At 30.7% G+C, this 23,900-nt stretch overlaps 1 protein-coding gene and 1 long non-coding RNA gene across 2 annotated transcripts; both read right to left on the reverse strand.

Moving 5' to 3' along the window:
• Positions 1-12,600: 12,600 nt before the first annotated feature.
• On the reverse strand, positions 12,601-14,477 carry LOC121793568 (transcription factor bHLH147-like). The gene is made up of 3 exons (XM_042191599.1): positions 14,280-14,477; positions 13,107-13,718; positions 12,601-12,794 (listed from the first exon to the last, which is right to left on the reverse strand). Exons 2-3 carry the CDS (start codon positions 13,671-13,673, stop codon positions 12,717-12,719), a joined length of 645 nt encoding a protein of 214 aa, XP_042047533.1. The 5' UTR covers positions 13,674-13,718; positions 14,280-14,477; the 3' UTR covers positions 12,601-12,716.
• Positions 14,478-22,326: 7,849 nt separating this feature from the next.
• On the reverse strand, positions 22,327-23,145 carry LOC121794065. The gene is made up of 2 exons (XR_006049230.1): positions 23,006-23,145; positions 22,327-22,870 (listed from the first exon to the last, which is right to left on the reverse strand). It is a non-coding gene; the product is annotated as an uncharacterized LOC121794065 (long non-coding RNA).
• Between the last annotated feature and the right edge of the window lie 755 nt (positions 23,146-23,900).

Below are 23,900 nucleotides of genomic sequence, written 5' to 3' on the forward strand. Positions count from 1 at the left end.
CAATTGGATGATAAACACAACTGAACTAATCAAATCTTTATTTTCGATGAATATATAGTGGATTTAAGTTATGTAAATATGTGTGATAATTTTCCTTTAATTAAGTAGTACGGAGTACTATATTTTATCATATTTTGTGACTATTTTCATCTTTAAAATATGAAATGGATTATTTCATATATTGAGTCTATTCGATTTAGATATGATCATACTATTCTACGCCGTTATATATCGGTTTTTCATAGGTCTTATTATTAACTTTTACAAATATCAAGGTAGCATAATTAATACTACTACATAAATAAGAAATTGAATCGTTGTCGTTGAAACTTATTTATCTACCTAACCAACTCAAGTTTGAGCTGACCAAACCCACTTTTATGATATTTTAAGGCATTTTGGATTAATTAAATTGAACTTTATAAATTCAAACAACTTAATTCAGATAATCTCAATTCTCAATGTCAGTCACTTTGACTAATTATGCATGGTCATATTGTACGTACAAACATATAGTACATATTAAATGCATTTAAATTAATTAAAATCCTCTTGTTTTAAGACGGTAGTTAAACAATTTTATTTAAAAAATTTCCCTATTCCCATAGCTAGTACTCCCTCCGTCTCACTTTAGAAGTCCCGATTTACCATTTTTGGTAGGAGTCCCGGTTGGAATATTCCATAAATAGCATTAGGCTCCACATTCCACTAACTTTTTTCTACTCACATTTTATTAGTATAAAAAAAATATGACTCATGTTCCACTATCTTTTTTCACCAACTTTAATTTACATTTCTTAAAACATATCGTACTCAACTGGGACTCCTAAAGTGGGACGGAGAGAGTAATAAACATACAGTAACATAGGGGGCAGTATTCATCTACTATTATTGTCTATATTTTGAACTATAATTAAGATTACTATTTATTTAATACATTCAGTTTTTATTAAGTATTTAAAAGCATTCGCAACGTAACCACGATACATTCATTATCTAACTATCAAATAACGTGCAAAACAGTTTATTGGGAAGCCATCATATAAAAAGAGCAACAGTTTAATTATTTATGAAAAATAGTCTTATTTTTTAATTCCGCTCCATCCACTAAAATATGTCTTATATATCTATTAATGAATCTTTTTACTATTTTTTCCTTTTCTCTTATTTTATCCGTTTTTTACCCTCTCAACTAATTATCAATTGCTTATTAAAATTCACGTCATCTACAAAATTAGTCTATTTTTTGGATTGGAAAATATATTTTATTGAAATAAAATTGTGGGTAACTTTTATTTTTTTATTTTTGAATTCTCATTTTATCTACTCCAGATTTGGCCTCTATGCTTAGGCATGTGAAATTCCATATGCACCGACGTCGAAATATATTAAATAGTTTAATAGAATGAGCAAATTCCAATCTTCTTGTTGTGTAAGTGTACACACAATTATTTTTGCATTTAACTAAACATACATCAGCCATAAGAATTTTTAAATGTCAGAGCATCCGCAGCGGTGCTCGCTGGGACGGACGGCGTCCGTGCCGCTGAGCAGACACGTGGCGCGTTTCTATTCGCCAACGGATTATCCGTTGGATTTTTTTTAAAAAAAAAATCAAAAATAATACCAAAAAAAAAATTATATTCACAAAAATATAGCCGTTTTTTTTGGATTTTTTTTTGATTTTTTATAATTTTTTAAAACCCCAAAATCATCTATAAATACACACATTCATCATCCATTTTTCACATCAAATTATCTCTCATTCATCCTTTTTTCATACAACTCATCTACATCTTCCTCTCTCACTCAAACCTCTCTAAAAATGGATTTCACCGATATCATGGCTGTAGCGGAGCGCGAAGAACAAGAATACTATGAACAATATCGTGCTGCATATGAACCCTCTCTAATCAAACACATTTGGGCGAAATTCGGCCACGAGTAGTGGGTTTTTTTATTTTATGATTTTAATTATGTAATTTTTAATTTTAGAATTTTAATTATGTAATTTTTTATTTTTATGATTTTAATTATGTAATTTTTAATTTTTTAGTAATTTGCAATGGTATATGATATTTTTAATGAATTTTAATATTGTGAAAATGTTTTTATTTAAATTGAATAACAGAATGTTGAGACCATTGAGCATGTCCTTGCGGAAGAACATGAACGTGGGTGTTGTGCTCTTGGGGAAGAGCAGGGAGTAAAAAATTAATAAAAGTGGATCCGGGCCACATCCGTTGTTACGGGTCCCCCATCGGCGAGACTAAAGGAGCGCGAGGCGTCACACGAGGCAGAACTTGACGTCGACACAAACGTGGGGACGGAGCATCGCCAAGCGGCACCGCCGCGTCGAGACCGATCGGAACGGAGGATAACGAGGAGACCCGCGCGGTATGGCGAATTTGTCCCTCGTTAAGTAGGAGTCCTTCATTAGTTAGGATCCTTAAATTAGTTAGAATTTTTTTTGATTAGTTAGAATCTTTTTCGGATTAGTTAGAATCTTTTAATTACCGTAATTAGCTTAGGGAATTAGTTATAAATAGGGCGTCTATTTCATTCTTTTCTTCAAGAAATAAAATACCTTTTTTACGCAATTTATCGTTATTCTCCTCGTGCACAAAGCACGACCCCTCGAATTCGACGCCGGATTGATCGACGGGCAAAGCTCCCGCGACGTTCGACGCGATTTCATATCGTTCCGGAACTTTATTCATAACATCCGTGCTCTTAAGAGCACGGGTGTGGATGCTCTTACTCGTGGTATTTAACGGAACCTGTCGATTATATTTTTCTCGCAGATTACAGAAAAGCAAGGTTATTGGTTTGGTTAAGGGTTTTGATTACAAAAGACCACGATTAACCGAACACACCCAAAACTTATTTTTAAAAGCGTAATTACGTACTTACTAAACTCCTTAAGTAGATTTGATGAAATTATGTGAATTTGTTTCCACTTAGTTAAGATTGTACTCATATGTTGTTTTAGATAACTAGGATATTACCATTTGAGATCATTATTTTTGGAAATTGCAATTTTCCATTATTTTATGTTGGAATGGTGTTTGTATTTTCTAACCGTACTCTCTCCTATTAGAAATGAATGGTACAAATTTATATATTCATATATACACAATAAATAATACTGATGATTAAATTAATGTATAGGAAGGATATTTAGGTTTAAAGCAATGAGTAGAGTGGTCCATTTGATCTTCTTTGTATGGCTAATATTTGTGTAAAAAAAAAGACCACACACATGGTGTTAATTAATAACTCTCACATGGGTCAAATCATCTCCATCTACAAACTTTTATTTTTAATTTTCATCCCAAATTGGGGAAATATCCCTAATTTATTTTCGTCCATTACTTATATGATTTTGATTACTCTCAAGATTAATTACGTTATTTCGTTTGCATGCTAACGAAATAACATTTCTGTCACAAACGTCATAGCCAACCATTTATGTTGAATAAAATTTATCATGTTTTTATTAGCTTCTAAAATTTCACCTGATAAAATTATTGCGATGATAATAATATTAATTTTAATCTAGTAAATAAATTTGATTAAAAATAAATCGTGATCACGCTTACTAATAATGTGTATATCATTTAATTCAATACACAAAGTCACGCAACAATAATAGCCAAGAAAGTATTTTGACTACTCTAAAACATGACTAACTCTCATGACTCGGAATTCTGTAATAATATACTCCCTCCGTCCCGCACTACTCGCACCTTTCCTTTTGGGCACGGAGATTAAGGAATGAGTGATAGACAAAGTCAACAATTACGGCTGTAGGTATAAATTGTTACTAAAAATGGAGTATTACAAAATCTCAATTCTTTTTGCTGGAAAAAATTAAAATTTCCTGTCTGGTAAAGAATATTGCAGGGGTATAAATATTTTTTCTCGAATTTACATTATATACGCTGAGCCTGACACAATTTATTTGACTTTTGGTGCACCATACAATTTGTTTTCATAAATCTATACAGCATCAATTTCTAAACATTTTGCAGGTCATTATTTTAATTTTTAAATCCTACTTGACAAGGTCGTGTTTTAAATTTTCAGATAATAGAACGGCGCTAATGATCTATTGTTATAATCTAACTTGGTCTATATTTATATGATTTTGTATTATATTATGCAAATTGAAACAAGAATTCATGGATACAAATCAATATATAATTCAACTGACTAAAATTTTGTCAAATACTACTATATCATGCAAATTGAAAAAAGAATTTATGGATAAAACCCATTGGAAAATTCAATTGACTAAATTTTTTGTCAAACAAAATATGCACACTTCAGTTAATATTCTTAGTTTTCTCTAATTAAATAGTTGTATTGCAAATTATTCCTACATCGGATTGTCGTATACGTGAATATCAATACACAATAGTAGCGAATTCATTAGCACAATTCGATCAATACACTAAGAGCAATAAATATGTATTTAGGTCAAAATCAATTATGAATCTAGATTTATATATTCTTATCTCTAATTTTCACTTCGTATGATTAGATGATGACAATAACTTCTAACACTATCAGTGACTTGAGATAACCCGTGTTCTCATCACCAAAAAGAAATATCAAGAATTTTATATGTTTTCTTGATATTAAATGTAATATTATTGTAAGACATTGCAAAAAAATCATATACATAATTTTTAAAATGGGGGGAGTGTCTGATAAAAAAGACTTCATTTCCACTTTATATATGCAGAGTGAATCAGTGAATCTATTTAAACAAAAAGTTGTCGTCCGAATATAATTAAAGAATATCAGGGATCAATTCAAGAGAATAATACTATAAACTAAAAATATATTAAAAAAATATCAAAGAGGTTGACATTTACTCGTCTAGAAGTTTGAACACTCACCGATGATTGCGGCCATATATTATCCCTCAAAATATTTAAAACTTTTTTTCTATTTTACAGGTTAAGAAAAGAAAATTATTAAATCTGTCAGAACATGATACAAAGGTCAAAGTCAGCAGCTGTTTCTGTCCTAATTAAATATAACAACATAATTCAAAATAATAATAATACTAATATATAATTAAAAAATATTTGATCTTGTAAGGGTTTACACGTCAAAGACAATTGACGACAAATGAAGTCCAGACAAAATCAGCCTTGTTTTGTGTGCTTCTCACTTATATATGCTTATTCTTTGTGTAAAAACTAAAAAATGATTTTCCCTTCACTTTCTTAGCACCAATTTAAAAGATGATTTTCCCTTCTTATTTGCAGGCGATTTAAAATTCACCAAATTTGTGGTTAGATGATTGCATATAATCTGATTAATATTCTAAATTTGACTTCCTTGACCGTGCGAATTAAAACTTATAATCTTGAAAGTACATCTTTAGCATAAATATGCCAATTAGTTTTATTCCATCTACCATAAAATAATCAATGGCCAAAATATAAAGTTCACAAATAAGATACTTATATAAATTTAACTTCTAGAGGATTTATTTACAAATAAGAATGTCCAAACAAATTAGATAGGAGTACTATAAATTTATAAATGCGTTTTAAAGAAAATTCAACCAACCCATTGATTTAAAGGCCCAAGAAGAAGAAGAAGAAAATGCTAATTTGGGCTTTCTGTTGGGCTTCTAATAGTAATCATGAACTTTACCTATAAAAAATAAAAAAGGCTTTACAGAAACAATACTGGGCTGTCATGTAGCTTTGGGCAGGAATATAAATTACTTTTATGTTTATTAAGATAAGGATGGTAATCGGACCAATTAGTTTGGAGTTCAAGCCAATAAATTCTGTTTAAAATAAATTCAAAAAAATAGAGAAGCTATTACCCGAGCCGCTCAGTGATTCGACCTAAGACTCGTTGGTCAAACTTAAATTCGATATTCTCCCTCCGTCCCATTAAATATGCAACATTTGGGAATCGGCACGGGTTTTCATGTAGTGTTGTTTTGTGAGTTAATAAAGATAGAGTAAAATAAGAGAGATGAAAAAGTAGAGATATAGATATTTCCATTTTAGGAATTTTTTTATTTTTAATGGGACAATCAAAAAAGGAAAACGTTTCATTTTTAATAGAACAGATGGAGTATTTGATTTCAAGAATACCTACTTCATGATGTATGTATAGTTATCGTTTTGAGTTATGCATATATTTTTCTTACTTGTTCACATAGTCCAAAAATTTGAATGAATGATATAGTTTGTTAGTTAGGATGGTGCTAAGACTACGTTAAGAGTAACTTTCAATTCGTCTACATAAAAACAAGCCAAAATGATTAAGTCTAGGCTATAAATCACTTCCAAATTATAATGGCGACCATTTCGATTAGATAGTTATGCTAACACATTCAAACATATTTTTGACCCAATTCACTAGGCGATAAATTAAAGAGAGACATGGAAAAAGGGATCTATATAGGAGTATCAAATTATTAATGATCTTTGAACATGCTAATGCGATACGATTTGGCATATATAGAAACGAGTCAGAAAAATTGAGGTTCAATATATTACATACTTACAAGTTAACTACAAAGTTCTCATCGTTACTATAAAAAAGACTGTATCAAAATAAAAGCAGGCGGCATGTCAATCAGACTAACCCATTCATTTTGGTTGGTCAGTTCATTTGGTTTCCGGCTATTTTATGTTCAAGTTGTTTGAGTTTGGCCTTAATCCTAACTCACTCAATTCGAGCTAGCCCGTTGAACGATAATGTTTACGAAAACAAATTAAAGGTACATACTTTTTTCATAATTTTTTTTGTAACAAGGTTAGATATTGTTTCTCAAATTCAAACATTTAATTTTTATTAGATAAAAATAAATATGATTTCAACATTAATATTCCAAATAATTAATAAATTAAGTAATATGAAGTATTTCGTTGGTGTCATTCAACATAAATAATAATCTTTCTTCAGGCTACCGAGAAAATTATAACTTAATTTTCAAGTATGAAAATCTTATTCTCAAATACTCCCTCCGTCCCGCTCTAAGTAGAATATTTCTTATTCGTCACAAAGTTTAATGTAGTGTTCTTTTGTGAGTTAAGTGAAGAAAGATCAAAGTGATAGAGAGAAATTTAAAAAGTAGAGAGAGTGATGTTTTGATTTTAAGAAATGTGTCATTTAGAATGTGTCATCTTAAAACAGAAAATGTGTTACTCAGAGTGAGACGAAGGGAGTAAAAAAATCTCTTAAACGAGCCAAGCCACTCGATTTCAGGCTACTTTTGGCTTGAACCAATCGAGCTTATTTATTTTGTGCTTGAAACTTTTGGCCCTAATCCACATTTTTTCTTGTGTTTTTCGGATCGACCCATTTTTTTTTTTTTGACATCCTTTAGATTTGATATTAATTAGTTATGGTGTAATTATAAAATTGGAGCTCTCCGAATGAGAGAAATTGCACATGCCACGCAATATTCGCATATGAATATATCTATATTCGTCGAGTGAAATCGAAGTATTAATTATGATTCAATTAGGTGAACTTAGAGAGATAAGTATTATTTTGTGTTACTTATGTTCTTACTTCTTCATCCAAAACATTCATTAATTTCAGACAAGATTTCTTAAAAAAACACTACCTCAGGGATGGATTTGTCATGGGACGGCTGTCTAAGGTCCTTAATAAAATTCAGGATTTATTATTATATAGTTTAAATGTTAAGTAATGTCATGGACATATGTTTCTTAGCTTGTCTAAATTTTATAGCATGGTATAATTGTGTAGCAACTAGCAAGGCGATTCAAAATTTCCAATAAATTTTGAAATATATATTTGGGGGTTGAGGAATGACAATGATGAAAAGCTAACCCATGTTTGCATTTATTTGGGACAATATGATAAATGTAGGATACTTTTGCTCACTGTGTAAGTTATCAGATGCAATTTGGTGCTACATCAAAGTCTCATGTAGTTAATAATTAAATAAAGCACAATAAAATCATGCTTTGCACGAAAACAAATTAAGTACCACTTTTATCATTACCATAATCATATATGAAACTATCTTAAAATTGTAGTAAGTATTTATTAGTTCTAAATATTATCATGTCCATGAAGTTAGAAAGTCATTCTCAATTTTATAGTAATTGTCATTTAAACCATAAACTTTGATTAACAAGAACATAATTATAAAATTATAATTTTGCAGTAGTATTTTTTTAACCATTTTATAATGGTCAAAATTAAAATTAATATACCAAAATCAAATATGATATAACAATATAATCACGTCATTAGAATATATAGCTTATGAAATATGGATATGTATGTATTATTGCATCACAAAATTATAAGTACTATATTTCAATAGCATCGAGTGTACTACTGTATTAGATAGTTGTGTTATGTTAATGTAGATATATATAATTGCATCACATTCAGTTTTTAAATGGAAATGCAATTGATTATTGTGGATTTTTTATGCTTTTGTAACATTTAAACACATGGTTGCCACTAAATCTTGATAGTGAGTGGAGCCCATAGTCCTGCCTTTATGATTAATTTTTTCTATTTTTATAGTTTCTTCTCACTGGATTTTAATCACTTTCTTGAAAGTTGAAACTGTCAAACTTAATATTTCCTCCAATTTTTTATTGATTTTGGGACCCAATTTTGGGCTGACCCATGTGCCTTGGTACCTTTGGTCGATCTAAAACCTCTATTTAGGGTTTCCATTTAGACACTATTATATGTAATTTGATTCATAAGAGCATCCACATCCGTGCTCTTGTTAATGGGTATAGATGTGGGTCCGAACCCATTTTTACTCTATGCTCTTAGACAAGAGCACAACACCCACATTCGTGCTCTTCCGCAAGGACATGCTCAAGTGTACCACTATTCTATTATTCAATTTAAATAAAAACATTTCCACAATATTAAAATGCATTAAAAATAGCCGGAATAATATTACCAATTACAAAAAAATTAAAAATTACATAATTTAAATCCTAAAAATTAAAAATTACATAATTAAATTCATAACATTAAAAAAACCCACTATTCGTAGCCGAATTTCGCCCAAATGGATGATGAATGTGTGTATTTATAGATGATTTTGAGATTAATTCTTTAAAAAAAAATTCAAAAAAATGGTAATAAAATCTGTATATTTTTGGGAATCCAAAAATATATATTTTTAAATTTTTGGTATTATTTTTTATTTTTTTAAAAAAAGAAAAAAAATTACCAACGACCAATAGAAACGCGCCATGTCGCTCTGCTCGCTGGCACAACCGTGCTCTTAGCTAAGAGCAGCGCCGTGCCAGCGGCAAGAGCACAGCGGTGGACAGCGGTGCCGTGCCGCTGGCACGGACGGACAGACAGCGGTGTGCTCTCCGCTGTGGATGCTCTAAGTCATAATTATGCAGCTAACATCATGTCAAGTGGGGGGTAAGGACAGGGTTAGTGATTATGTCTATCTTAACTTTTGTGATTAAGAAGTTTTATTTGTTCTATTGTCAAGCTATAGGGCATGCTGCATTTAATATGATATGACTATATAATAATGAAGGATTATTTTAATATTCAGATTTAGTTGCATATGAATATTGAATAATCATTCTGTTATACTATGATTATGCATCTCTAGCTAAATAGTTATGTAAAGACAACAAATTCTATTTTTAGTGCAGATATATTTATGGATATGTGAACACATTATTTTGAGGATATTTCACTATTATGTCCTGTCATGTTTTATGGAAAATTTCCGAACTTTTTGGGAGGAAAAATAATGTGATTTTTTTTGTTGAAGATGATGTGAGTTAATTATGCATAAAACAAGGAATTATATGAAAATATATCTTATGATTCTCGTGATACATGTATTTTTATGCACCTAATTATAAATCTGAGATGGCTTTATTTTCAACTCTTACAACAATTTTTTTATTGCAGCATGTGCAAGCAATTAGAGGTTTAGACAGGTGCAACATGTGTCACAGTAAAGCCCTAACCACTTCCATTGAGCACAAATAAACAATATTATTGCTAACTACAACAAATAATATTGTTATTAAAATTATTTTTAATATGATTAACGACTCTCTTATCTCTTACCCTACTACCTATTCGCGAGCTACTATAGATCAAGAACTTATATTACTAATAGTGTTATTCAAAAAATAATTATAACGTAAAATACTTTAAATAATAATTAATCAACAATTGAAATTTAAATAATTTTGAAATAAATTCCCTCATAATGAATTTTTAAATACAACTTCAACTGTAAAAACAACACCCAATTGTCCCCATCGACTCATCAAGTAGAATGAACTCCAAGTTAAAGTAAATTAAAATATGTGTGAGGATTTGTTGATGCAAGTCTTAATTCAAATTAGTACTTCATTTTACTTTTCGACACATAATTTTATATAGTATATTTTGTGAGTTAATAATGAGATAATAAAATAAGAGAGATAAAAAAGTAGAGATGACGCGTTTTATTTTTAATGGGACAGATGAAATATAATATTGTTGGTTTTGACCTAGATATACATAGTTTTATTTTTTGGAACGCTTCCCCAAAAGATTTTATATTAATAGAGTTGGGGTAACCCTTATATACTGTCATCAACTTTTTATTTATACCTTCAACAAACATTCCATCAAACCCAGAGCACATTGATCACAAGTTATCACATTCCTTGATCATGTCACACAGGAACACTGAAGAACGCGCAAAACAATCGACCGAAGCTCAAGCCATACATGCTCGTTCCGAGCTCTGATACCATTATGATGGTTCGTCGATGCACATCCGGACTTGATATTTGCACGCTTTAACTAAATTTTCACGGTTTTATTCTTGAAATATCTTCCAAAATGCCTCATATTAGTAGAGTTAGAGTAACCTTTATAGGAGTATATTACTACTACTACTTGTAACTTTTTACTTATTCTTTGATATTGGATGTGGTTTACAACCCAAATAATATAAAAAAAATTAATTGGAGAACACCAAAAGTGAGACAAAATATCTGTACTGAGATCAAGACTCTTATCGGATTTGGGTTTAATATTATTTTAGTTTTTCTATTCTTTTCTCTTTGTCACATTATTTTGTCATTGTAATAAGATTTTATGAACTTATAATTACTCTCTTCCTTTTGGGCATTTTATATTACAATTTCTCTTTTTCATATATAAAAAAACAAAAATGAAAAGGTAGAAGATTTAGTGTTGCACATGGGTGGATGGAGGCAACATGTGCTTTTGAATCCCTTTCTCTCTCTCCACCGCTCATTTGTCACAATATCAAATATATTTCCATTTTATGGTCCTCTTATCAATCATCACTTTCCAAAGTAACAAAAAATAAAGTGTACAAATACCTAAATCTAATCTAGTGATCGATGAAATCCACATTAAATGAATCTCCTTTGAAGTCTTTTTCGTACAAAGACGTATACATTACCCACAACGATTCATCATGTCATACAACATAAATATGCCTTTCACAAATTAATGAGAAACATGTAAATGTCAATGAAAATCACTAGGTTTAAATTAAACCACCATTGTCAAACACCTTGTTTTATGAAAGCTATCACAAAAATAATTGCAAAGGAAAATTCATGCGTCATTTTCAGAACTTCATATGTCAATAATAAGGGCATGGCACAAAACAGATTTCTTAACTGACTCTACCCCTCTTCATTACCAAAAGGCCCCTACCCATTATTACACTATCTCAAATACACATGCACACCCACATTTTTGTGCCCCGTTTCCATCATTATACAATAATATTATCCATGTAAATTTTGAATTTTAATTTTGTGTTTTTTTGGGTTCATATGATTCATTTTAACTTGGGATTAAGAGTGTGTGTGACTAATTAAATTCAATTTTAGAGAGTTTATTAGATTTTTAAAGTATTGGATATTAGAGGGAGGAATCTGAAATAACATAAAGTAATTGGATATTAGAAGGAGAAAGCTGAAATAAAATAAATTTGGAAGATTATATAAAAGCAGTGTAATATTATAAAAAAGGGTAAATTATTAAACAAATTATTATAAAAGATGTCAAATTTGGAATCATCTCACACTTTTCAAAATCTGGAAAACAAATTACGAAATATTGAAATTTTTTAATGACCACATCCTTCCATTTTCTGGCAAATTAAACGTTGATATGACAGTTAAAACACGTGGACAAAACTATGTTGGGCAAAAATGATACTAATATGTAATGAGTTCGAACTAATATTTTGTCCATATACTTTAAATTAGCTACCATATTAGTATATACATAATTTGCCAAAATATAGAAGAATTTGATAATTGAGAAATTTTCCTTTTAATTACTACTATTATTCATATTTATTAGACGTCATGTTAAATAGTTTTCGACACAAATAAAGTGGTAAAGACTCGAAACATAAAAGTAGAGACCACGTGAATAAAGAAGATTAACTTGATTCCTTTCACCTAATCCATCCTACTTATCCTCATTTAAAATAATATTATTATTAACATTATCATTATCTTACTGTATTATTATAGACACAATGCTCATCCACGTATTCCAATGTTTATCCAAACCAAAACAAAATTCAGAGAAATATAATTCACATTAGGAATTCAGGATATTTATAAGATGGAAGAATATCCGACTAGTCAGAAAATCTGAAAATAAAAATTAAAAAATTAAAAAGTAAAAAAAACATTTTAGCTGAGCTGCGCTGAGCTGCTTGAAGATGAGCCTGAACCGGTTAGGAGCTCGGCTAATGCACTCATGGCTCTCACCTACAAAAATACCAGAGCCACAATATATTAATTAATTAATTAATTTCACAAATTGACGTCTTAAAAAAATAAAGCTTCTCTTTCCTTACGAATCACAATTTATTCGCTAAATTTTGCAATAGTATAGCGCCATAAATTAACAAATAACATCACATTTCATTGTTTACTTTGATCACGCATCAAAATATAGCAAGTATAAAATTTTGTTTAGTTGCTAGGATAATTATTAATTACCTCTAAATACACAAATTATACCAGTATTTTTTTTAATTTGTACACTATATTTGAATATATACATAGATGCATGTATACCTGCATTTGGAGAGCGGCAATATAATCCGTCGTCTCCTCCAAAACCACCGGCAACGGTTGTTTCCGGCAGCCGGGAATCAACCGGCTCAGCACCCGCGCCTTCCGCTGAAACGCCGGAAAACACTTAGATTTAAGCCTGAAGACGCCGACCTTCGACTTCCTCCGCGGCTGATACCCGGCGGCGGCGACCACCGTCATCACCTTGCGCTGGCGCTTCGCGATGTTGATCTTCTTCATGAACTTGAGCTTCAGCCGGCTCGTCAGGATCGCGCGGCTCCACCGGGTCCGCCCCCGCGCCGTCGCGGCCAGGACGCCGTACGCGGCGTCGCGCACCCGGCGCGGAGCCGATGAAGGCTCGGATCCGGATGAGCCGAGCCGGACCTGCTGCAGCGCGTGGAGCAGCTTGGAGGAGTAGATTTGCTGCTGAGCGTCGGATTTCCATTGGATTTTGGGGTTTTCGGGTTGGATTTGGGGATTGTGGTGGATTTTCTTCTTCTTCTTTCTTCTGGTTGATGATCTGTCGGGATTTGCTGCTGGATTTGATGATGACATGAGCGATGCCATCATTTTTTCACCAACTTATTAATTCGATTTGTGATTCGAGAATTAGAGCTGCAGATTCAATTAAGAATTTATTAGAGTTGGAACAAATTCCAAGTAGATTCAGAAAAGTGTGATGATTGAAGTAAATGATCATTAAAAAATAAACAAAATCAATAATCACGAATTAATGAATTACAATACGAAACAAAGCAAACAACAAATCACATAGAAACATCTAAAAAAACTACCAGAACGCAGAAAAACGGAATTAACGCCGAGCAGATTCAAATGCGGAGCTATGATTTAGCTAAACGAAATCAATAAAGGCAAATCCACAAATTACGATGTCGAAAAGAGTAACAAATCACAGAAAATCATCAAAAACTAGGATGAAAAACGGAATCAATGCCGAGCAGATTCTAAAACGAAACGATGATTGAACTAAACAATTGTGACTGAAAAAACAAAATCAATAAACGAGAATTCACTAATTACAAATACGAAACAGAGTGTAACAAATCAATAAAACAAAACAGAATGAAAAGGACCTAATTCCGAGAAACATGCCGATTTCTTCTGCAATTAACGAAAACAATGCAAAGAGAAAAACATAATCGAATCGATCATCACCTGAAGAAATCGAGAAGCGGTTTCTCCGATTACGTTTGCGACTGATTCAACTGTGGAGATGAATGAAATTCGGAAGATATATGTGGTATCTATACAATACAACAAATGAAAATGGAGTTTTTGGTAGTAATGTGGGGGGGGGGGGGGGTGTGGAGAAGATATGGTGGGATAGTGGGAGTAAAGGAGGCTTTAACGGGGGAACCGGAAAATGATTCAGTAATATGCGATGTTCATCTCCTTTATAGACTTTGCACTGCTTTTTCTTGATTATATATATATACACAGTGACGAAGCCAAGATTTTTTGCCTGGGGAACCCAAATACGGTTTATAATTGTGAGCTATTTTTTACATCGACATTAATATTCCCGTAAACAACTGCAACATAAGTGGAATGAATAGTGAGGGATGGAGATGGTAATGAAATAAATACTAGTGATAGAAACTAGAGATATATACAAATACAACAACTTTAGTAAAAATCAATCCCGACATCAAAATTGCACAATGTCATGAAAATGACCGTATCTGCATCTTATATACTATTAATAACATTTCTTATTAACGATTATAAATCGTAACATCAAATAAAGCGGTAGAGCTCTTCATGTTTTTCGATCAATTTATGTTTCAAATTAACCAAATATTTGTGATTTAAAAAGTAGACTAACAATGTACTTATGTTTTAAAATAATTACTACATTTATCATTCATAAAAAATTCTAAAAATAGACCAGAATAATAACTAATTACTATAGTTAAAAAAAGTAGCCTATACAAATGTTATATATTAAGATTCAAGAGTAATTGAAATGAGCTGTTTTGAGGAAATAAAATGCTACTATTAAGGAATTTGAGGAAATAAAATACTACTACTAAAATAAAAAGGAACAAAAACCCTGTTGTTTTCAGAATTCAAACAACTGACTTCAGGAAGGAAAGGGGGAATATCAAACCAACTCAGCTACCAACATGCTTGTATATTTTAGGATTGAAGTTTTAACCAAGAATGAAAATATTACTACTCCATTTACTTTTATTTGAGAATCTCAACTATATGTGTTAAATTTAACATTAAGGTGTGTGCTTAATTTGTTTAATTAGATAAAATTGAGTTTTATATAAATGTTTAATTAGATAAAATTGAGTTTTATATAAATGTTTAATTTGGTAAATAGGGTTCGACACTTAATCTCTGGACGATATCACATCAGATTTATTTTGACTGAATTTTCGCTTTCTCCTTATAACAAAATTAATACCGGGCGATCTCAATCGGACTAGAAGATCATTCCAACCAACTCTATTTGCGGGCCTTAAGACCATCAAGTTAACCTTACCAATCATTTTATTGAATTTATAATAGCTAAAAATTTAAATATTGAAATATTCTCATAGGATTACATACCTTATAGCATAGCAAGATATGTATGTTACAAATATAATAACCTTGCATATAATATAACCAAAAATTATTTGGCTTTTTAGCCCTAAAATGTTACAAATACTATATCAACCTTGTATATAACCAAAATTATTGGGGGCTTTAGCCCAAAAATGTTACAAATATATCAACCTTACATAAAATGCACTGGGTTTCTTAGCCCAAAGAGTAATGTTGCTTATCTGAATAGTGTTTCTTTATTTTTTTCAAGCTCTGCAAATTGAAATCCTACCAACTCTAAATATTCTAAAAATTCACGATTTTTAGCCTCGTAGCCTGATCGGCCCGATTAGCTATGTGCGTGGGCTTTTTAGGCCCATTTGTCTGTATAGTTTATGTCTCAGTTTTGGCCCATTATTAATACTACTATAAGTTTTTGTAGATAATAATTTCCAAGTTCATTAATTTAAAGCCAGTGCTCCACTTAAATGATATTGTCATATAGTGGCATTACTAGTAACATTGGCCTGCCACTATAAATATCACAAAAATAGTAACTAAAATTTCACCTATTTATAACCTCACCTAAATAATATTTTCTATTATAACACACTAAAAAATATATTCCCTCTCCTACTTTTTTTAAGATTTTGCTTCTTATCATGAAGAAAAACGTCCCCGTCGTCATGATCCTCGTCTTTTCCTTGATCCTCGCAGCTATGCAAGATCAAGCGAAATCAGATGATACTATCAAGAATCGTCGGTTATTAGGTGACGTGGGTGGGCGTTACTCGACTGATTTTCGTCGAAAAATGGTCGAGGCCAACAACGTCACAGGAGACGAGGAAGACTCCGCGCCAGAGAATAACACTCATCGATTGTTTTCAAACCAGAAGCCTCCGAGTAATAGTTAGGGTTCATCTATTAACCCTAGCTAATGTCACAAATTTAAGGAATATATTTATAATGAAGTTTGTGGTATGTACGAATGTCTAAGTTATGCATCATGCAGTGTGCTTGCTTGTAACAAATTAATGTGTGGAACCAATTAGAGTTCGGTTGTTCCAAATGATTTGGTAATTTGAATAGTTAATCTATGTAATTATAAGTTGTGTGTTTAACACACAATTAAAATGTACATTACATTTTCAAAAAAAATGTGGATCTCGGCTTATTGTATTTATAACCCTTGTCATATATAGTCTCGTTTCAAAAAATTCATTATTCTGTTGTGGCTTTATCAATATATTATTACAAATCCTCACTTAGGAGTTAGGGCTAGGGGACCCTATCCAAAAAAATTCGGGCACCCACACCCGAAAAAATAGTTGTCCACTCCACACAATACCCAACTCAGTTTCACATTTGAGTACCCGAATACTCGATGCGGGTATCTAAACCAGACCAATCTGTTATCCAAAAAGGTTTCATATTGTAATGTTTAATAAACAGTTGACATATCTTTCATTTGTTATATGAGATTGATTTATCATTGATGACAAGAAAGATTAGTAATTTTAGGAAATTATTGTGGTATTGATATATGAGATGGATAATTTTATATAGATTTATTCGTATGATTTGATAGTACATAGTATATCAGGAAATCTCTACTGTAAATTTTAAGTTGTGAATTATATTGGTATGAAAATAAGTAAATAACCATTATTGATACTGTTCTAATCTTTAATAGTATAAAAATATAAATTTGAGATAAATAAAAAATGAAAAAAAATGATAATTGTATGTAGACATGATCATATTGTATAATAGATTCACTATTCTAATCTATCCTAATCTAAAGTGCAAGTTTGATGAAAAAACTTTGATACCTTTTTGGAGGGAAAATAAAAAGATGAAGTGTCTTTTATATAAAAATATTTTTTGAAGGCAAAATCAATTAGACAAATAATGGTCCAATAAAACGCTAAAACACATTAAATAGTGCAATACCATTAATTTTTTTATAATTAAGTTAATAAATTTATATATTAATTAGCCTTATATTTGTGTTAAAATTGGAATTGTGCTAGAGAGTTTAGTTTGTCTTCTAGTTATTTAAGTTAAAATTGAGATTTAATCATTTATTGCAATACTTTTTTCCGAATTAATTCACGAGCTAAACGAACAAATATGTAATGTTTACAATTTTCATCCTATATTTACTCAATTAAAGTTTTTAAGACTTATATATTAATTTGCCTCTAATTAATTAAAAAATACTACTAAGTTTATAGTACGGAATAAGATGAAATTATATATATTTAAAATTAAATCTAACTTTCAAAGTTTGTACTTCTTAACATAAAGAGTAGTGTAAATTGTCACATTATTCAAAACAAACAAGATGCATAAAATAGTATCGTTGTTTTAAGTGATAATTTACTTTTTATACGTATATGTGGCGGGAGGTAGGAAATTTATTTCTTTCCAGTATAAAAAATTCATTTAGTCTTTGGTCATGTATATCAAGTTATGCTATATTCTGAAATTAAACAGAAGAAATAAATAGTCAAATAAAATGTGATTATTGGGCAATACGAATTTTCTAACTTGACTTCTCAAAGAAGTTTTAAATTTTTATGATTTACATTATTCATATATTTAATGTGGGTATGTTTAATATTCCATATATGTTTTTTTAATTTTTTTCAAAATTAAGCTATTAAATTTATATATTAATTTAGCTTTTATTTGGATTAATGACGTGTATAACACTGTCAATAAACATTTTTACTCACACATATTTTCTTTATTTTATATCTTATTCTAATTAACTCATATTATTTGATCATTAGTCACACATCTTCTTTTTTGTCATTAATTTTATTATTTTTACTCCACTTAGATTATAAATTAGAATTGCATAATTGTTTCATTCATTAGGGAATAGTAAATTCTTCATTTAGAGTAAGACAAGATAAGTACATTTCTATTTTTTTAAATCTTCACGTTGCTTTTTTGAATTCTTATTTTCTATATATTTATTATATTTTGAATTCATTACGTGAAACTCTTATGTCCCGTGCATAGCTCGGGTGTAAATACTAGTAGTATTAATTTTCAAGTTCATGCATTTCATTTTATTTCACATGTTACGTACTGTTGCATAATACTTTCACCTTTCGAAGACAAAACATGTTTGAAAAGTTATTTCTTACAGCGTTTAATACACTACAATGAGTTTAAGTTTAATGTAAATGGTTGAAGATGGTCCTAGGTGGATGAATGACTCAATTTATAACATGATATTAGAGTGACACTAAGTCGGTGATGAGTTACTTTAATGCAAATATGAAAGTCTAATGGTCATTCTGCCCACACATTATTGGGGTAATTGAAAACTCCTTGTCTCTCATCAACAAAATGGTGAACACGACTCGTCTATAAATGCGTTAAATGAGTGTATAACCCTACTCCTTTACAGGGTCTTTTAAAGGAACTATTCTTTCCCAATAATTTTATTAGAACTTCGAAAAATATCTATCATTAATCACTCTAGATTAAGAGCCTTTTATCTCTATATGTTATCATTTATGGTGGTGTTCGGTTTCCAAGATAAAATAGTACCTAGATATAATCTAGGATTGAGTTGTGATATTATTATAGTCATAGGGGTTGTTAGCTATGACTAATTATCTCATGATTATCCATCTAGGATAGGGTTGTGGGATTGAATCTCTTGAACCAAACACACTACAAATTTAATCTTGGATACAATCTTACAAACCGAAGACCCATATATCTATAATCATATCCATGGATTAAATTGGTAAGAAAATGTTCTTCTAGTGGAAATTTGGAGATTAAGTTTGAGACTTTTTTTTGTTGGTAATCAGCGTGTACCATTTCCAGCAGTGCTTTCGATAAAATTTGCTTTGACCAATGTAGCCATTTTAGGCACATTAATTTTTCAGTGCTCCAATGTCAACACCAAAATAGTTAATTAATACTAAGAAACTATTTATATTATTCAACAATATGCAGAAAATATAAACTCATTCTGCAAATCTTAGACACCTTTTCGTTGCCTAGGATTTGCTTTGGGAGCTCATCATAAGACTGATCAATCAAGATCTCATGCTAATTTTGCAATTTTATTGGATTTGAGTTCTTATCAATGTGATGAGGTGTTCTTACACGAGACTCTCAATTAATATTGTGGATATATATTGTGGTGGTGAGTATCACGTTGTTATATGCTCCTACAACTTGGTAAAACACTAAAAAAAGTGCTAAAACACTAAAAAAAGTGCTAAAACACTAAAAAAAGTGTTAAAACATATCCACAATTTAACATGATTAAGAGCAAGAAAGTGAATTACCCACACACTGAAATGGCGCATTTATTTTAGTGCTCCACTTCTCTTCTTCCATATTGGTGTCAAACTACTATAAATATATAACTGTATCCACTTCTCTTACTATCAAAAATCACAACTTTAAAACTAACTGGTCTGAAATTCAGTAAATATCCAAATTCCAAATCAACGAAAATGAAAATCTTGGCTTTTTTAATAGTGGGGTTTTTGCTTATGGTAGGAGAATTCCATGTTGATGCAGAAATACTTCATGGTGATGGTGTTGAGGGAAGAGTTCTGGTTGATGAAGCTTCTGAAGCGGCAGACGACGCCGGATCTGGAACAGAATCGCACCGTCTCTTCCCGGAAGAAGGCCGGCCGAGAAATGTTGACTCTCCTCGCCACCGTCGTTAGACAAAGCTAGAGAGTCTTAATTTCGTCCCAAAAATAGTGAATGTCTCTTTTCTCATAATTGTTGTTAAGTTTATAGATATGAGTGTATTGTTATTTGTTTGATGGAGAGATTAACTGAATCTCTCTTTTGTCATAATTGTTGTTAAGTTTTATTGTGTAGCAATCTAATAGTATGTCGGTTAAAAAATCAAAATGTATAATATGTCTTTTCTCTTCTTTGTATCGGAATATTGTAGTTTCTAGTTCAAGATGGTTGATTATCGCTAAAATCGGCTAATTATGGTTTGTCATGAGTCTAAATTTGAACGACAAATAATAGTAACTGTATTATATATGTGATTAAATTAGATTCAAATATTATGGCATAGTAATTTGTTTGTCAAGCCCATAACGGCCCAAGTAGTCCATATCAATAGTGCCTCAATATGTGGATAATGTGTATATTTAACAGAATATTTTCTTGTACTATATTTATGAAGACGAACAATTAAATAATATGGCATGTGAAAAAGTTAAGTTGTGTATAAGAAAGAGTGTTAGGAGTAGTGTATAGAGCTTGAAAATGAGATCTATTCCAAGTATATTACTTAATTTGATGACCAAATGTTGTTTAGTTGGTAAGATGTTTTCTTTCAATCAGTATATTGAGGTGTTTTAAAATATTCTGCGTCAAATTCCTTACAGTGCGTATGTACTCGGCAACGTGCCCAAAATAATTGTACCATAAAAAATGAGAAAGAGAGTGCATGTACAATTTGATTGGTACACCTTAAAACCCTATATATTTCTTTCTATTGTAATATTAGCTGAAACTAAACTCAGCATCAACTCAGTTTTATAATTAATTTGATGATGATTTTATTCGAATGGGTGAGACTTCTTCATTTGTTCAGTAAAAAAATTTTTGAAAGAGGTTTTAGTGTCTTTTTTATCTGTAATCTTGCCTAGTAGTTAAACATAAAAAATCATTTTTTTTATATTTGATGAGCTATCCAATACATAGTTGTCTACATGTTCTTCATTTTTGTGATGCATGCTATCCAATTCTCGTTATTTCATCAAAGCATATTTATCTTTCCAAATCGCGCCTTCAAGATTTAATACGGAGTATTTACTATTTAGACTTATTATTCAATACTCTATTCATTCCCTAATAAAAGTCATATTTGATTTCAACACGAATTTTAAGAAATGTAAAGAAAAATAAATTGAACAAGTTAGTGGAATATGAGTCTCATTTATATATAATATCTCTATACCAGTTTAAATGACACATTTATTTTTCACACGTGTTTTTGTGAAAATGATAATATATAGAATAAAGCAGAGTACAACATGTACTTTTTTTTTTACAAAGAAGAATACTGTGTATAAATAACTGATTAATTAGGTTAGATTGTTATTTAATTACTTAATTCATAATAATCGTAAGCCACTCGTAACTAAAATTTTAGAAAAGCTAACTAATTAGTATAGTACTTCACGTATTTTAGGTGATTCTTACCGAGTTTTGACACCTTTTTCCTTTTTTTTTCTTTGGGCCAATTTAGTTAATTTGTTTTTCTTTGGGCCAATGTTATTTTAGTTGGGCTTCCTTGCTTTTACAATGTGGAATTGGGTAGGCAGGTTTTTTGTTGGTCATTCAACATTTTTTTAAAACATAATTAATTAGTTTTGGTGCTTGTTTCATAAAGATCCATCAGCTTAGGTTGATTGAAAATTTTTACTTAACCTATTGAGTGAACAACGGATATAATAATAAGGTATATTTATGGAGTAATTAATAAATTCGATCTAAAAAGTTATTGAAATCAAATTCGTGCTATAATATAGAAATAACCCAAATATATACAACGTGCTCATAATTATGAAAAACAATATATACATGAAAGAAGACCGCAATAGCAAATATAATAACTAAATATTCAGAAATTTTAAAAAAAAAGTTATAAACACAAAGCATGTATTCATGTCTCCTTTTATAGATTAAAATCCAATAAAAACCGTTCAACCCAAATTAAACAACACTACAAACCTTTTGAATTTGTAAACTCTTCACCTACCAATTCACATAAGTTTTTCATTTACCTCACAACCAACAACTCTCAAGCCATGCACACATACTTGCACTCAACTACTTTTTTACATACATTATGTATAAAGTACTTTTTTACACTCAACACACACTCATAGTGAAATATACCATATTACATAATAAAAATTCGACTTCAACGTCCCGATCCATCGTTATCGATATTCACTTTCACTTCAGGGTCCGAGTTTTGTAGAGCTTGATGGGCTTTCCCATCGGCCATGCAATGGTAACAAGGAGTTGGTCCTCCAGGTGTATATCGATCTGCTAAGTCGCTCATTAATTTACGGTTCTTGCTACTGATTTTTGCATTGACTTCATTAGTCAATCCAACAATCAAAAGAGAAGCCACAAACAAAATAGCACAAATTTTCTTCATCATCATTGTTGTAAATAATCACCTGAAAATAATTGCTGTAATTGTTAGGTAACATTAATCGAACAATAGTATAGAAATGTTTACTAAATTCATATAAAAAATTAGTAAAATATAAAATTCTAGAATAGTACTACTACTATATATGAACTCTACCAACCTCAAGTTTTGTTTAGGCTTGCTATGTTGCATCCTAGGTGGGCAGTTTATATAGGGGGAAAAGGTGTTAGAAAATAATAAATTAACACTCAACTAAATTATTAAGAAATAGACTCGTAATGACTATGAACTTAATTTAAGGAATCTTCTTTGTAGTTTCAGCCACAACAATATGTAATGGAAGCCACTCTTTTTTGTTTGATAGATAGTTAATTAATTAGAAATTGAAATATATTCTCCACTAATCTCTTTGGACGATTTATTAACGTTAATTGCTAGTTGTTACAATTAATTAATGTTGTTTCTTTTTCGGAAAGTAGAGTGGAGAGCGCAGAATGGTTAAAGTTATGTTGTGACAAAGAATTTAAGAAGAGATAATGATTTTTTAGTTGCTAAGTGGACCAATAAAAACTAATGTTTCTCAAAAATGTGACATGATACCTGTCCAACTCCAGTATTAAAGTTTGGTAAAGATACAACACAATTAATTTGAACTCACTTTCTATTTTATGGGATTTAAATAAACAATTTAATTAGTGGAAAGTATGTGAGATGCTAAAGTATTGGAGTTTAGTTCAAATTTCGCTTGTATGTGATAGTAGAAGTGTCAATGTGTCATTCCTATATGGCATATGGCATGGGATAATTTTCTTGAAATGCAATGAGAGCATCCCCATCTGTGCTCTTGCCAACAAGCACGGATATGAGCCCGGACCCACTTTTACTCCCTGCTCTTAGGCAAGAGCACAACACCCATATCCGTGCTCTTCTGCAAGGACAAGCTCAAGGGTCCCACCATTCTATTATTCAATTTAAATAAAAATATTTTCACAAAATTAAAATGCATTAAAAATATCCGGAATACTATTACAAATTACAAAAAAAAATAAAAATTA

Source organism: Salvia splendens, chromosome 3 (genome assembly GCF_004379255.2).
Source record: "Salvia splendens isolate huo1 chromosome 3, SspV2, whole genome shotgun sequence".
Taxonomy (NCBI): Eukaryota; Viridiplantae; Streptophyta; class Magnoliopsida; order Lamiales; family Lamiaceae; genus Salvia; species Salvia splendens.

Bases quoted from the DNA above. Each gene is read 5' to 3' on its own strand.
- LOC121793568 (XM_042191599.1), bottom strand. From the start codon at position 13,673: ATGATGGCATCGCTCATGTCATCATCAAATCCAGCAGCAAATCCCGAC. The intron at 12,795-13,106 runs GTATACATGCAT...GTATTTTTGTAG, and splicing joins TTGCCGCTCTCCAAATGCAG to GTGAGAGCCATGAGTGCATT.